Source organism: Poeciliopsis prolifica, unplaced genomic scaffold (genome assembly GCF_027474105.1).
Source record: "Poeciliopsis prolifica strain line A6 unplaced genomic scaffold, Auburn_PproV2 SCAFFOLD002, whole genome shotgun sequence".
Lineage (NCBI taxonomy): Eukaryota > Metazoa > Chordata > Actinopteri > Cyprinodontiformes > Poeciliidae > Poeciliopsis > Poeciliopsis prolifica.
The window spans coordinates 18,438,379-18,454,738 of record NW_026562377.1 but is presented as its reverse complement, the minus strand read 5'-3'; the positions used below and the strand labels follow the sequence as shown (position 1 = coordinate 18,454,738).

At 37.3% G+C, this 16,360-nt stretch overlaps 2 protein-coding genes across 4 annotated transcripts in view; both read right to left on the bottom strand.

Annotated features, from left to right (window-relative positions):
* Positions 1–36: 36 nt before the first annotated feature.
* Positions 37–2,739, bottom strand: LOC129375344 (cytochrome b-c1 complex subunit 10-like). 3 transcript variants are annotated; one of them, XR_008607621.1, is made up of 4 exons: positions 2,600–2,738; positions 1,217–1,352; positions 672–783; positions 37–233 (listed from the first exon to the last, which is right to left on the bottom strand). XR_008607621.1 is itself a non-coding variant. In XM_055054373.1 (3 exons), exons 1-2 carry the CDS (start codon positions 2,659–2,661, stop codon positions 1,232–1,234), a joined length of 183 nt encoding a protein of 60 aa, XP_054910348.1. In that variant the 5' UTR covers positions 2,662–2,734; the 3' UTR covers positions 37–233; positions 1,217–1,231. The 3 variants fall into 3 exon arrangements, 2 of the variants coding, with proteins under 2 accessions (XP_054910348.1, XP_054910359.1); XM_055054373.1 differs by lacking the exon at positions 672–783 and having other exon boundaries at positions 2,600–2,734; XM_055054384.1 differs by lacking the exons at positions 37–233; positions 672–783 and having other exon boundaries at positions 1,216–1,352; positions 2,600–2,739.
* Positions 2,740–4,086: 1,347 nt separating this feature from the next.
* tcf3b (transcription factor 3b) overlaps positions 4,087–16,360 on the bottom strand; it is a 35,434-nt gene continuing 23,160 nt past the window's right edge. The window contains 13 exon segments of the mRNA XM_055048521.1: positions 4,087–7,288; positions 8,314–8,465; positions 8,555–8,793; positions 9,840–9,893; positions 10,150–10,297; positions 10,423–10,531; positions 11,084–11,281; positions 12,168–12,229; positions 12,346–12,421; positions 12,521–12,579; positions 12,680–12,773; positions 12,989–13,089; positions 13,178–13,277. Of these exon segments, the coding sequence (XP_054904496.1) occupies positions 8,320–8,465; positions 8,555–8,793; positions 9,840–9,893; positions 10,150–10,297; positions 10,423–10,531; positions 11,084–11,281; positions 12,168–12,229; positions 12,346–12,421; positions 12,521–12,579; positions 12,680–12,773; positions 12,989–13,089; positions 13,178–13,277 (1,386 nt within the window). The 3' untranslated portion in view covers positions 4,087–7,288; positions 8,314–8,319.

Genomic DNA, 16,360 nt, shown 5'->3' with positions numbered 1-16,360 from the left:
TTTGTGTCACAATAATAACAAAGACAAAAGTTTTAAGCAAAATCATTTTAATAGTTGAAAGTTACAAGATGTATTGGAAATATTAGGTTAAATTAAGAATGCATTCACATCTTACACAACAATGGATCAAAAAGAAGCATTTTTACAGAGTGCATCATGGAGCCTGCAGGGACCAGCCATCCTACTTGAACTTGCTGCTAGAGAAGTCCAGCCATGTACCCAGAGTCCTGGTCCTGTAAGCAGACACAACGCTTATAGAGCAAAACACACATCTGTTTAATTGGGTCAAAAGCACTGAACTGTCCAACTCAGGGAAACAGGATCATGAAGCTAATCATTTCAGACATTGGTATATTTATAAAACTATTCCATCACTACAGCCATTACTTTTTAAAAAGAAGCAAAGACCAGCGATGTCTAAATGATTAGTGTATTACAAAATTAAGTACACAGAAAGAACTAAAGCACAGAAAGCATATTCAAAATAAAATCAATGTTAAAGTAATTTATTTCATGTGTTTACTAATTTTGAAAAATAAAACTAAACAGCCTAAAACAAAATATACAAAAATATAAAGATTTTTTGTAGGTGTTGGTTTTAAAAAATACCTCTTTTAAAACCTATATTAAGTTGCCTCTTTTTTTAAATTAAAATCCCTTTGATTAGATACCTGAAAAAAAAGTGCTGGAGTCTTCTCTTGCTGCACACATGAAAGAGTGCAGGACTGTCCCGCCCCCATCTGTTGCTGTGCAGTTGGTAAGAAGGTTTCCTACATATTTTTCCTTTTGTACAACAAAGACCGAATGGGATAATATTCAGCACAGTAGACACTTGAAAACTACCACAACATTTTCTGTCCATCCTATTCTTGGTCTCTGTAAATATAAAGAAAATATTCCAACTGTTCGATTGTAATATTCAACTGCAGCAGGGATTATATATTTTTTGTTTCAGAAAAAAAAAACAATAGAACAATGTTCTATGTTCTCTGAAGTTTTAAATTAACTAAATTAAACCTTCAGGTGTCAGATGTAAGCAAAGTTGCAGCAATATTAAATTAACACAGAAGCTTGTGTTCAGCTAAGGTACCCAGCATGCCATGTGTTCAACGTGAGCTACCAGGCTGGATTAGAATTAATAAACACTATGCTTGAAATTCACAGGTAATTCATAAGGAGAAACAAAGTGCATTGAATTCACAGACAAAAGACTCACTTCCTACACCGCTCTCTATTCATCCTTCTTAAACTTCCCATTAATGTATGGCACATAGTCCAGAATTAACCGCCAGTCGGTGAAGTGAATGACCGCCACGCCACCAACTGTTCCCCAGGCAATCATATTTGGTACCCTAGAAATGGAGGTAGACAAAAGGACTTCTAAAAAGGACAAATTTAACTGTAAAATAAAATGCATGAATCAAAAACACCTCCTGTTAATTTACTGTGGTCATGCTGCAGCACAATTAACTCTATAAAAAGAAGGACTTATGTGAGAATAAAAGTTTACAAGAAATGTTTTAAAAGTTGAAAAATAGAGTCTTTCAATAAAATAAAACATATCTGCTTTTGCCAGACATACTTAAACCTGTGACTCTGTTAGCAAAATGAGTAAATTAATTTCGATGTCAAGTCGACGTCATTGAATCAGGGGTGCACCGATTGCAGTTTTCTGGCCAATCGCAAATGGCTGATTTTTAAAAAGCCTTTAAAAATGTAGTCCAGCAAATGCCGCTCTTATCACTCCACTCCACTGAGCTAGAGTGCAATGTGCTTCTTCTCAATGGACTTGGTTGCAGATGTTTGCCCATAAAAACCTATTCTACTAAGTGATGTCTGAGCTGATCTGAAGGCATGAACATGAAGTCTCTGCCGAAATGTAGTGACCAACACTTGGTCAGGACTTATTACTGATGTTAAAACTGTTGAGCAGCTTGTGTCATGTTGTAATACTGCATTTTCTTTTTCTTTTTACCAACATCCATTATGCAAAAGATCTTACAAATTTGGAGCTCCAGTTTGTGTGTTGATTTCAAGCCATCATTAGATTAGTATTACTGAGTAATAATATTATATCTAACTATTTAATCCAAAAAGGGGTTCGTCATCTTAAAATGTTTACAGATTTTCATTGTGTATTTTCACTAAGTTAGCATAAAATTACTGACCGACGTGAAACTCAATTGTAGCTTCTATTTCTCATAATCCGAAAGCCTTTTTAATGCTCCTTGAACAGATATCATCTAAGGTAGCAAGCAACTGTACAAAAGGAACTACCAGATTTAAATGGGATTTATTTAAACCAAACAAGCGAACTACAGAGACAATCAATTGTGGACTTATGAGCTTAGCAATAGTTAACTTTAAAAAAATAAGGCTTTTGAGAGTAGAATCACCCAGAGTTTTCATATGGCTAACAGCATACCTTAGACTTAAAAGCTAATAATTAACCACGTCGTTGAAGCAGGTTTAATTCATACCCAAGCTAAGCTAAAGTCAGTTAGACGGGTCACACAGAAGGACACTAGGTCAACAACCGCGAAAAACCGGCACTAATTATCTTCAACATTCAGCCTGTTATAGCGTTATAGTGACTTACCATGTCCTCAGAATTGAGACATATTTGGCACCAACAAATTTATTTAATATTTTCTGAACCATTCCGACTTTCTTCTCGAACACTAATCACAACATGAAAGCGGCCGAACGTTGATGGATTTGAAGGACCTGTTCCAAGCTGCCCCTTCTAATGCCTGACTGTAAAACACCAAAACAAAATTCTGATCAGGTTTTCGCTCAGGACCAATTGTGGACACCAAACATTTAATGTCTTTCCAGCTGCCATCCAACTAGCATTGTTTTCCTTTCTTTGGAATAAAATATTTGATGGCATATGAAAAAAACGACACCCTATTTCTTAAGGATTGGTGTAACAAAAAAAAAAATCCTTAAAAATTAAAAAATAAAAAACAAAATACATGAATAGAGCCCGATACAACAAAATACACAGTCTTCAGTTATAACAAATCTCCTAATAGCTATTCAGGAATTTTACAGTTTAAGACAGAAATCTATGGTGGTTTCACCATCTTCTGCAGGGCTCTCTTCTGAGCCACATTGCACGCATCTCCACTTTAAATGGAGTATGTCAATCCACTCAAACTGAAGATGCTGAAGTGTTTCTGTGCATTTTGATTTTGGCTTGTAGCCAATAAAATCTGGTTTGGCAAAAATTTATTTATTTATTTTTTATATACAAAGATACCACCGACCCCTCTAGAATGAGAAAAATCCACAAAAGTACTTTTATAAAGAAACTGGTTATTCCCAACCACGTTGCTGGAAAACTGAGTGGAAGAAAAAAGTAGCAGAAAACTGTATACAAGCACCAAGGACAACCACAGGCTTGGGAGGATTTTGAACTAACGCCCATTTGAGAGTATGGGGGAGATTCTCAAGGTGTAGATTATACCTAGAGTCAGTCCTTCCTAGAGCCATAACACAGATATCCAGTACATTGATTACAACTGTACCATTCATCTGTTAAGTTGCACTGTTTTATAATTTACAAAGTCCTATCTGGAAATTTTAGAGCACTTAATGCTTTCATCTGCTAGCGAGCTTTATAGAAGTGGCTCAATTTTCAAGCAAGACTTGGTAGCTGCCTCCACTGCTAAGTACCGATACCTATTTTGAGAATCTGTGAGAGGAGATGATAATCATCAGACCAAACAGAGAAGATGAACTGAAAGCCACTATTAAAGCAACCTGGACTTTAACACTTAGAGCCAAAGACTGATAAACTCTATATGGATGTAAACCAGAGGATAATACATTTCAGAAGGTGGACATTCTGTATTAAAGTTTTCATTGATCCAATACTTTGATTTAGGAGAAACAAAAAGCTATAGTAACCAAAATTACAAAACCTTGAAATGTTACAGTGTAATGAATATGTATATGCAGATGAGTTTTACTTGTATTATTCAAATCAATTAACCACTACTTTTAAGATTTACCTGTATAGTTCTCCCAAATTTATTTAATTGGCAATTAAAACAAATTCAATTTCCGAACTACAATAAATTCTTTTATTAAAAAGACTCCTTTTATTTGTTTTATGTATACAATATTCAAAAGCCAGACATTGTAAAAGGTATAATCTGTTGTTAAAAATGGCACATTTATTGCTACATTAATGTTATATACAGGACAAATCTCATCTACTGTTTGTAAATAGAAGAGTGATTGAGTCAGAGAGAAGTCAACACTGTCCTCAACCCAGAATCACAAACTCTGTAAATGTATTTAACACTCATTGGTCGCGTCCCTTTATAGTTCAGCTAAATAATGTCATTAAAAACCTGAAAATGTTTTGATATAAAATCAGTGTTTGCTATTGTTGAGAGAAGTCAAAACTTTACAAGTTTCTGAAGAAATGAGTGAAATTTGTGCCACTACAAAATTTAGACGTGTCATTTCGAGACAAATATAAACCACATTTAGACATTTTTCTTTGAAAAAAATTCCAGATATCCAGTACACCTACTGATTTTGTGAAAATTAATCTGATATAAAAAAAGTATTTCAATGTCAAAGTCACAAAAAAAAACAACTGAAAATTAAGCTCAGGTCTGATAACAATAACTACTGATTACACATATTGAAAGCCACTGCAAACAAGTTATAAAATACTCCTATTCAGATGATTCAGCTAATGCAGGAACAAAAACTCTCTCCCTACATGGAAGCAACACACCCGAAACATGTCTATGCAGATAATAGATCAGAGGATGATGCAATCTCTTTTTTTTTTAAGCTTGTCATAAATTTTGTAATTACAGGGTACCTATTAACCTGGACCAGTGACCTTAATGGATAACAGCAGGTTGGACAATGTAATCCAGTTGAACAGACAGCAGAGAAAAAGAAATAAACTAAACAAGATCTGCTTAACATTTATTTATTTAACTAGGTACACTGAAAGAAAATCTCTTTATACCATTTAAACTTCTTCCTCAAAAATTGAAAAAAAGCATTTGGAGAAAAGGGAGGATGGGGGAGGGGGGAATGAACAAGTACCTCTTTAATCTCCAAGATAAATGAAATGATATGGTACACAACATAAAACTGTCTTAAATGGAAAAAAAAATACAAGTTCAGGCACTGATAAGGCATCACTCTCCCATCGTGACATCTTAAGTCTTGAGAATGAAAAGGCCACACTATTGATTTGTATATGTCTTTTTCTTCATATTTTTTTTTTCCTTTTTTTTGTAGAAATGAAACACACAAAATGTTCTACCTCCCACTTGTGATTACATGTTGGTAAAAAAGAAAGAAATAATTAACATGACATGGGAATAACATCACAATAACACTGTTTTGTTCTCAATAATAGCCATTACCTTACACCCAAATCCAGACATCTGCCTTTAGACACAGACTTACTTGGTTTAAGGGCAAACATAAAAAAAAAGTGAAAAGAAATTACAATGTGCTAACAAAACCCAGAAACAACTTTGAAAATGAAGGCAAATCCACATTTAGCATGGTAGCTACATTCAAAAACCAGTTGCATAATTACTGTTGGAGACAAGAAAAAAAAAAAAAAAAGAAATCCCTTCTGATGTTTTGTCACATGACTGTGGCACAAATTCTGTCCAGATATGCCCAAATGGAAAAGAAGGCATTCAACTTAGTAGTTATTGATGTGCCTTTGAACTAAAACTGGGACAATGAAAGGATTTACAAACACGCTCATTGATCATCTGTCCATCCTTTTCCTTGCATCCTAGTTTAATTTCAAATTAAAATTTGAACATCATTTAAAAGTTAAATATCCCCTTATACAGCTCATCTACAATACACTCTAAACTTCAAACTAATATTGCCATTTATGTAAAAAATCTACAATGTATAGACTAACAAAAAATATATATTTTTATATATATTTACTTTTGAAAAATGAAACAGAATAATGTATGAAGTGAATTTACAGGTCACACTTCTCTCAGTAAGAAAGGGGAGAAACACGCCGACGGTCAGGAGGAAGGTGATGGGTTCGTAATTCAGCGGGAATGCTCGTTTAGGAATTACACAAAAGGCTCGTCTGCTTCGACTGAGAGAAGAAGAAAAAAAATCCCTCCTGGATTTGTTTGCCTTTTAAAGTACATGAATAAAAGGGCGGGGGGAAAACGATTCGTGTCCGCTGGCACCGTCAGTAAACCATGTCGAGGAAGGAGCAGCACAAAAAGTGGTGCTGGTCGATCACAGATGATTTGGATGGCTTTAATACAAGACTTTCAGGGACTGAAATGTGACGCAGGTCAAGCCTAAATCTGTACAACTGTGCTTCGTCTCGTCCGTGTATGCTTTACAACACAAAGCAGGACAAAAACCTGAATGCGTGACGGAGGGCTTGCTGGAGAAACGTGAGAACGCCTGATCAACAAAAGCGGAAGAACTGTTTTTTTGTTTTGTTTTGTTGACCGACTCCTTCACTTGGACAAATCATAACTTTCTAGGAAGAAGTCTTTGATTCCAAGCCTCCAGATGCCTCGCGGGGGGCTGAGACCATGTCTGGTTGGAGTTCCCATCTTTCAGGTAAGCTGCACTTGAAATGTCAAAAACATGGGCGCCGACTCTCCGCCGCTTTCCACGCGCTCGAGGAAAAGTCACTGAATTTTGACAGTTCAACTCCAGCTGTGAGTTACATAACATATGTAAGACTGTACCATCACGCTGGGAATGACATACATTTAAAAAAATAACTGCTCATACACATAAGCAATCCCTCACAAATGTTCCTCACATGTAAAGCAATTTGCCTTAATGTCAAATAGAAAACATGTAACAATTAGGCACAAATCCTTGATTTCATTTGTGTTTGTATAGGTCTCCTTTTTATTCCTCCACCAGAGCACCTCTTGGCAGTGTGTGTAGTCCCAAAGTGTTGAAAGGACAAAAAGTACTCTGGTGTTCAATTTTCGTGTTGGAAACCAAAAAGGAAAATAAAAATATTACATGTATAAAACAAACCAAAACTTAAAAAAAAAAAAAAAAAAAAAGTTCTTCACATTTGAGCTTGTAGTCATGGCTGGGAGTGCGAAAAACAGATTGTGTCAGTTTTGGCAGTATGCATGTGAGTGTGTCAATGTGCATCTTGAAACTCGAACGGACAATACACGGACATGTCCACATATATACACGCACACACACACTGAGAATAATGGGTGGAAGAAATCTGTTAAGGCCACATCCTCTGAGAGCCAGGAAAACACCAGATCTGTAAAGCAATGAAAAACCCAAACACGTTAAAAAGCTGGAAAAACACATAAAAAAACAACAACTAGGCAAAACAAGTTTTTTTTTTTTTTTTTAGCACAATTCATATAAGCATTTTGGATAAGCTGCAGCGATGTTTTACACAGACCTGTTTATGCTCTATTGTAATAATCTAACCTATTGAAAATATGTCATTTATATCAGAGGTAAAAGCAACGCAATATGTGAGAGAAACGTCACTATGTAATAGAAATTTTCAAAGATAATTTGGAGTAGATATTTAAAACGGTCATTCGAGCTTATTTTTTAATTTTCAGAATAACTAGCATTTAGCAAGATTTACCATAAATATGTAAGTGTGTTCCCTACAGAACGTAGACACTTATCTTAGTGGTGACATTTCTCGGAGACTGCAAACATTCTCAGACTCAGTATGTTACATCACATGGAGAGGTTCAAAGTTTCATCCAACAGAACAGAAAAGAGTAACTCTGTATTCCAGTCACACTTCCTGTCTCAGGTAAATTTCCTCCTTCGGTAAATGGACAGACTGAAGATTGGTGGAGCTCTCTGTTATAACAACCTCTTCCTTTTTAAAGTGCTTTTTACTCTCTTGACTTAAGTTTTAAAAACTCCCTTGATACAAAAATGTGCAAATCCAGTGTTCTTCCTGCAGTAACAATTTCCACACTGAAGAGGGTTGTGGTTAAGCAAGTCACATTTACTGTTTGCAAAAGAGAAAAATGAAGCAATTGTAGTCAAAAGCCAATTTTGCTGCATATCTTTACCATCTGCAGCTCATATTTTCTGCTTGACAGTAATTTTCTTTTCTATTTAAGAACGGTGTTTAGAATAAAAAGGCTATTATTGCAACATTTGGTAGCAAGGATAACGGAATAATTTCATGGATTTGTGTAGATGAAGTGTCTTCCTGCACTCTGATCCTCATGAAAATTCAAAGCATACAACCGAGGATCAAACATTTACAATAACCAGCTTTTAGGGGAGTTTTTTTGGAAAACCCACCTGGAGTTACATGTGGCCAACTGGATTGTGTCCATCTCCTCCCATGCTTGGGTGGCCTCCTGGGAGCTGCATGGGTGCCTCCCCCACCACCCCGGAAACCTTCTCCTCCTCACGCCTTTTTAAACACGCCGCCTTGGGATTAAGGTTGCGCTCTGACGAAGGGAAAGCAGAAACGCGCCTCGCAATGAAGAACAAAACCGGCCACCGGCAGCTCATGGACACGTCGCTTCTAAAAACTCACCTCTGACTTGTTGTTCTAAATTGAGGATGACGTTGACTGCTTGATGGAGAATGAGGAGTTTGGTCTGAGGTTTGTCGTGGCTGAGGTGCAGCTGGCACATCCTCCCGAGCTCCTTGAAAGCCTCGTTGATGTCCCGCACTCTAAGACGCTCCCGGGCGTTGTTGGCCACTCGCCGTTCCCTCTCCCGCTCCATCTTCACCTCAGGGGGAACGTCCTCGTCATCCTCATTGTCCTGACTGCTAAGAAATACAAACGGAGCGGTGATGCTTGTTGATGTACCACACAAAAGTGTCACGCAAACAGAAATAATCTGCTAAAATCTTATTTTCACCATCTGCTGTTATACTAAAAGACTATTTAATTGTAACTGGCAATTAAATAGCTGGTAACTAGCTAATCAGTGTTTAGCTAGTTACCGACTCAGTATGTTTGATTTGAAACATTAATGAATTTGCTAAACATAAAATAACTATCCTTTGCTAAACCTTTGGAAAATGCCCTACATTGCAGTCAGGCATACCTGTGAAAGTAATTATATAAATATAAATGGCAAATATTATGTGCTTTTGATTAGTGTCCAACTCGCAAGTTCCCTCCTCCTAATACAATATTTTGTCAACAATTAAACTGTGGCAAGAAGCTCTTGGTTATGCAAGTTAAAAATTGAAGGTGAAGAGGATGGGAGAAACATCAGTTCCCTTCAGTCTGTGCTTCAGCCTATTAAAATGTAGAAAAATACTCTAAAACTATACAAGAATGTTTAAGCCTTTTTAGATTAGAGCAGGTCCTGGTCCTTTCCCTGCTTGAACATCAAGATTAGTCAAAACACCGTTGGAAACATGCAGAACGGGCAATTTTAATAAGAGCTTGATTGCTTTTCCAATAGTAATTGAGAAGTCCATTAACAGCTTCCTGTCAGACACATCATTTGGTTGAATCACAAAAAAAAAAATAATAATAATAATAAAAAAACATTGTAAATACAGGAGCCATCTTAAAAGCATAATTTCCAGGGTAGGATGATCACTTTGATAAATACACAGCAGTTCATATTTTTTGATATGTGCACACTGGTCGCAAAAAATCCATGTTAACAATATAAATGTTTGATTTACTTATCCACAGGTTTGATAAAAAAAAAAAAAAAAAATATATATATATATATATATATAATTTTAGCAAAAAAAAAATTGTAAAGTGCTTTTAGAATTTTAAACACCAGTGGAGAATTGATTTCTAAGAACCCAAAACACTAAACATTGACTCCTCTGTTGGAGAAACTTACTCATCTTTCTGGTCTGATAGGCCAGAGAGCATCTGGAGGGTCAACGCCTCCTTTCTGAAAACGTGACATGAAGGGAGGGGAGGGGAGGTTGACACTGTTAAAACACCTAGCATAGTCTTAACAATCAATGGGAAACACAGGAAGGGTTAATAAACCCTTTGATAACTTAGAAGTATAACATTACTTTCTCTGCGCTATCATACTTAATTAATGGGAAACTTTCTTATATTGCTCCACAATATACGTGCATTGCAAGAGGATCAAAAACATTGCTAACTAAATGTTCTAGAGAAGCCAAATTGAAGGTTACCTTGTTCGATTACGCGCTGCTTTGGAGTCCTTCTTTTCCTCCTCCGACTTGTCCGCAATAGATGAGTTTTCATCATCCTCTTTGTCTTCTCGTTTGATGTCTGAGCTGCTGGAAGAGTGAGCTGACCGGGTCAAACCTCCAGGGAGACCTAAAGACAAGCATACAAATACTTACTAGCCATAGTCAAGAATCTTGATTCCCATAAAAGAGGATATGTAATGACAGTTTTTCAGAGTTTTAAGTAAAAAAAAACAAAAAAACATTTTATCTCACTAGTGAAGCCTTCTGGTTGGCCAACGGATGGCGTGGGTCCAGTGGCGTGATGGCCATGCAGGAGGGTGCTGCTGGGAGGAAGTCCTGTGGGCTCCTCATGTTTCCCACCCTGCTGATCAGAGTGGAGCATATTAATGTCAATCTATCAAAAGTTAGCTACAGTCTTTTGGTAATTTTTATGGGGGAGTAAATTATACATTTAAATTTAATTGAACAAGTTATATTGTTATATTGTAAGATTTAATTGCTATTTACAATATAATCTTTGGCCAGCAGATGGCAACAAAGACAACGTGCTAAACTCTTTTCTTTCCTCTTCAAATGGTGTTCAAAACAACGATGCATATTTTTTTTACACAATAGAGTACAGAGGTATTGAAATTGAATACATAATTTATTGCTTAGTATAAAGTATTTTTTTATGTTTATACTTAAATTGTTGCATATTTATATTTAAATTGTTGCAATGAGACAGTTTAAAAACTGAACCAATAGTAAATCTCAAAAGGAACATTTTCATCTCAGAAGTATCTAAACAATTGATCTTTCATTCATCCTCTATGAGAGTGCACTAATTTCTAGCAGAGATATTTTGGTCGATGCAATCCTTTTAACAGCTGAAAACATAAAGGACAGAACAAATAGGGGAAAAATGACTCACCAAAGCAGGATGTCTGTTGCTGAGAGCAAGACTAGCATTGGGGAAAGCTGGGGAGAGGCCTCCAAGGCCCCCGTTGTGCACTGAGGACAGCAGGCTGTGCATGTCAGAGTGAGCGCCTTCTAATGCTGGACTCTGGCCCACAGCATGACTACGCAGCACATGGATGGCCTCCTCCAAGCGGTCCTCCATTTTATTCTGCTGCACAAATTCATAAAATGTGATCATTAGCATAACAAAACTATAAGAACATGATCTAAGAAAAGTTACAATCTTCACAAGCACATTGATAGTTTTTTTATATCACTACAAAATTAAATTTGTCATTTAAAAAAAACAACAAAAAAAACACACAAAATATAAAAAGGGTTCAGATTTTGATCAAAAAGAATTCCCATAGTATATAATAGATAACTAACATCTCCCTTAAGTATAAATACCAATATTTTTTTATGTACAAATTGAACAAAGTTAATTAAATAGCATTTTACTAAACATGTTGTTCACTTCAATTGTTCAGTTTCTTAGCACTGTTGCAGTTTTCCAGCCAAACAAAATTTAACCATTTCTTCAGCAGGAAGAGGTTGCTTCAGCATGTTGCATTTCAAATCTTCATAATTTTACACTCATTTTCTTTTCCAATAAGCTTTAATAACATCCTTAAAAATAAACTAAGTTGAAAATGTTTTTACAGAAGTAAGATTTCATTCGAGTGACACAAATCAGGAAACAAAGCAAGGCTGGAGCTGCCTTCCAGTTCAGATCTGCAATACCTAGACATGTTACATCAGGACTGGCTTTATCTTAGACTAAATAGGTAGTATTGAAAGCAAAGTGTTTAGTTTATAATGTAAACTGTTTAACACTGAGACCAGACATATTATAAGAAGCCCAACTCCAGTTTGAAACCAAGACCTAAAGTGCATTTTTCTGTGGCTTCCTGATGCCAAAAGCGTCAGGTCTTGCATATAATGCATGGAGAATATAATCTACCTAAAAGCCCCAAACCGGGCCTGATACCATAACCTCGTGACCCTTTAATGCTTTAAAATAACTTTTGGTGAAGTAGAGAAAGATGTCAGTTTACCAGTGTGTGTGGTTGCCCTTCATAGTTGGGTGTGGTTGGTCTTTGCCACTGAGACTGAGCTCCTGCAGAGATAATGTTCAATCATGTTAAGAGTCAGTTCTTCAACATAAACACCAGATGGAGCTGCAGACAAAAAAATTTCTGGTCGTATCTATTGTAAATGATGGCTGAGGTTTACCTGGGATGGCCTGGGGAGATCCAGGAGTGGAAGGAGCCGAAGAGAAATTATTACTGTTGTGGTCCGATGGGTAAATCTGAAAAGTATAGTCAAAATAAATCAGAATTTGAAATATCTAAATATCTAGTCAGTGTGTACTTATTGAAAACAGAACAAAAAGAAAGAAGAAACTTACAGAAGCAAGAGCTTTTCCAATCTCGTCTCCTGAACTGCTTGCTGTTGTGCCTCGGGTGGCTGCAGAGAAAATGAACAGATGAATAAATGAGAACAAACTAACAGAGGTAGCCTTTCAACAGATCAGCTGAAGATGCTGTCCAGAAACTTGGGTGCTTACCCATGATGCCTTCTCCATTGATGGTGGATGTGTGGTTGTAGGTGGTGGGGGCAGAGTGGAAGCCGTTGACTTCGCTGCCAGGCAGAGAATAGTTCTGTTGGATCAGAGGCAGAGAGTGAAGCTTCAAAAAAGTTCAGTAAAATACAAAATAAATAAATGAATAAGACACCATATTATAAAGGTTTCTTTTAAAGAAAATGAAAATATATTGCAAATATTAAGACTTTAAAATTAAGTCAAATCAAATTTATTTTTAAGTAACGACAGATGAAATTTGAAAGCTTGAGGAACAATGAAGCACAAACCCACCATTCTGTCCTGTGGGTTGATAGCTGGGAAGGAGCCTGGCTGTCCAATGTGAGGAGAGTTACTCAACATCCCAGAATAGCCAGAAGATGACCAGGGGTCTTCTGAGGGATGGGAAATAATATTTGAAGATTTATATGAAAAATGAACAGAAGTCAACATTACACAAGATGTTGTTTCTTGAAACATTACCTTGCATGTAGAAAGTGCCGGGATAGACAGCGCCGGGTTTGGCACCAGGATACCCTGCATTGTCCCTGGCAAACTCATCTCCGGATGTAGAAGCATAAACCTAAAACAAACAAGCATGCAAGTTTTCCTTTTTGAAGAGCAAACAGCTTTAAAAACTTAACTACACAGTGTCAACACATAAAAAAGGGAGCCGATGGTAAATCCTAGTTTTTATTTTTGTGTGTGCCACCCTAGGTTTGGTCTCCACTTAAGAATTAAAACTTACCAATGAATTCAAATGTTACAATATTAAAACTGCAAATATTTCCAGCCACTCGTGGTGAATGGTTTTGAAGCGTGCCAGAGTTTCATCCATAAAGCACAGTAACTCAGCGCCATCCCTTTTACATCTGACGCTGCACACTGCTAGCTAGCTGGCAGCCGAACAGAGGCTACACATTTTCCTCCCAAGAAAGACAAATTTAGCTATTGGGAAACATTTGCAGCTGCACCAAACAAGCTGGTAAACAGAGGAAACTAAAACATCTTTCACAAAACACTTAAAGGCAGCATTTAAAGGCCTGGTTGTTTTGCTCTTATTGTTGTTCAAAAGAACCAAGATGGCAAGAGAGGTTAAACTTAACTGACTGCTATTACGACTCATGTAGGGGTGAGCCGGTTTCCAGGCTCAGGGGTGTAGTGTTGCGATTAGAGAGGGTCAGTGCGACCAGTCGGCAGGTAGAATTACAGCAAAAACACACCAAAACCTTGGTGGATTGCTGCTTCATGCACATTATTCAGCAGGTTGCTCTGATGTTGTTGAGACCGACCAGGTCGCAGAACTCAGAACTAAACTTTTAAGGTGTAAAACAACAAAGATGGGTCTTATCTATAATACTAATTATTATTATTAACAATATTCAATTAATATCAAAAGCTTAGTTTTCCATCATTACAATTATGTATATTATTTTTGTATGCTCAAATAAAAAATATTCACAATAAATCAATGAAGATAAAATCAGAGTTAAGAAAAATAAATCTATTTCAATTGCAACTTTTTATTAAAAAATAAACAAAAAAACTAGCTTTCATTAACTATGTACTATTTAGGAATTTGTCTTTCTTAATTTTTTAAAATTGTATTATCCACCTTATCTACCCAATGTCATTAGCATGGGTGAAGTTAAATTAATTTGGGCATCAGCATTGTGTCTCCACATTTATCACAGACAGAGCTTTTATCTGGTCAAACAATAATTGGGAAGATCTAGAACAATTTGTCTAAACTTAGACAGTACTCAGCAGCTTTACTTCTTTATTTTTCTTGGCTCATCAGCTTCTCATGCATAGCACTTGTACTGCTTTCTGATCCTTAAGACTGTTTTAGCCGCTGAAAACTTTTATAACCTGTTTTATTAGGGAGTAAGCAGACACTGCATCCACCAGTTTTATTTTGAAATCGAAGTGCAGACAGAGCCGGCCAATGACTGGACCCCGACCTGTTGCCACATACAGGCTGCAGGGTCGGGATTCGAGGAACACACCAATTTGGAAAATTGCATGCCAAAGTAGAAATTTAAAAAAATCATAAACATTATGTTTCAACTGAAATCATGCTTTTGACCATATCAATTCCTCCTTGGATGACGTCAGACACTTGGATGGCTCTATTCCCTGCCTCCTCTGGTTCTGAAATTATGTCTTCATTTTTGAAACCTCATAGGTGCAGAATATGGCCAACCTCATTTGTGATGATCAGGATTGAGCAACACTGTTAAGCAATCAACTGCAATAAACCTAAGATAAATACCTAACAAACCTAATAAAGAGCATAATGGAAAAAAGCAACAATATTGAGTTTATGTTTCCGATTAAACGCTAAAAGTAACCAACAAAGGTTGTAGAAAACATTATTATAGGTAATATCAGTGTTACATGGTTTAATATATTTTCTTAGTGACAGATTAGTGGAAAGCCCACATACTCAAGAGTTTTAAAGACCTGGAATACAAGGAAAAAAATCATTTCCTGCTGACTAAATTATTTTAGTTACCCATGGACAACTATGGGATTACAGTGGCCTCAAACGACCACAAGATGGCATGAGGGAGTCTGCTGGAGGTGGAGGAGGAAGTGAGGCCAGCTCCTCGCCTATAGAGGAGACCACAGTGACCATGGCATGCTGGGTACAGCGACGGCTTGAATCCCAGTGCACAGTGAGCATTTCCTCTTGCTCCTAGGACCCCAGTGACATCGCACTGCCAGGCCCGCAGCCCCTCCCTGTAACACGCTCAGTATCAGCTCGCGCACATACCATGCATTTAGTGAGTCAACACACCCATTCATGCACAAACCAAAAAGCAATGCACTGAAAAGCAGAGCTGAAATCCTGTGCATGAACATTCTTTCTAAATGTTGGCAAAACTAAAGTGGTAATAAAGACTGAGGATGGACACAGGAAGTCCCTGGTTTCCATTCACCCTCATGTGCCACTCACTCACTCTTCTTCCTCTGTACTACATGGCAGATACAGGAAAAGGGAAGAGAATGAAGGCTATGCTGCAAAGAATGCTAATCCAGAAAAGGGATTTTTTCTGTAATTTGATTTAACAAGGAGAAGTGGAAAGGGAATGGAGAGATGCACTTCTAATTACAGAGCCATCTGCCTGTTCCTGGACCGCATCCAACTCCACAGGCAGCTGGGCTGAGGAGAGGGAACGAGTGGAGGGAGAGAGAAAGACAGAGCGATAGAGAGAGAGATGGGGGCTGGGATCCAGTCAGCGAGAGAGACGGAAAGAGAGGGAGAGAGACGGGGAGAAACTGTGGTGGGTAGGGGGTGGAAAAGGGGCAAGGATGAGTATTGAGAGGGGAGAAAAAAAATTAAGGTCCTGATGATATATGAAATGGGTGGAGAGATAAGGGGTGTTCAGGGGGACAGGGGACAGTAATCTAAATGACTTAAACAAAGCTTGATACGGCCAAGGGAGTGTGAAGGAAACGGGGGATTTAAAATGATCACGGTTAATTCGGGGGGAAACATGATGGAGATGGCTTCATTTAACAATAAGCTTTGAGTTGTTCATTCACCGGGAACAATGTCCTGCGAATCCTGCTGCTCTAGACAGGAGCACAGAGCCGCACAATGACAGGCACTGCCGGGTAATTGTATTCTCAGGGAAGAAAGAGATTTATAGGGTAAAA

Coding starts and splice junctions, on each gene's coding strand:
- LOC129375344 (XM_055054384.1), bottom strand. CDS start 2,661: ATGGTTCAGAAAATATTAAATAAATTTGTTGGTGCCAAATATGTCTCA. Junction 1,353..2,599: donor GTCTCAATTCTGAGGACATG/GTAAGTCACTAT, acceptor CTCCATTTCTAG/GGTACCAAATATGATTGCCT.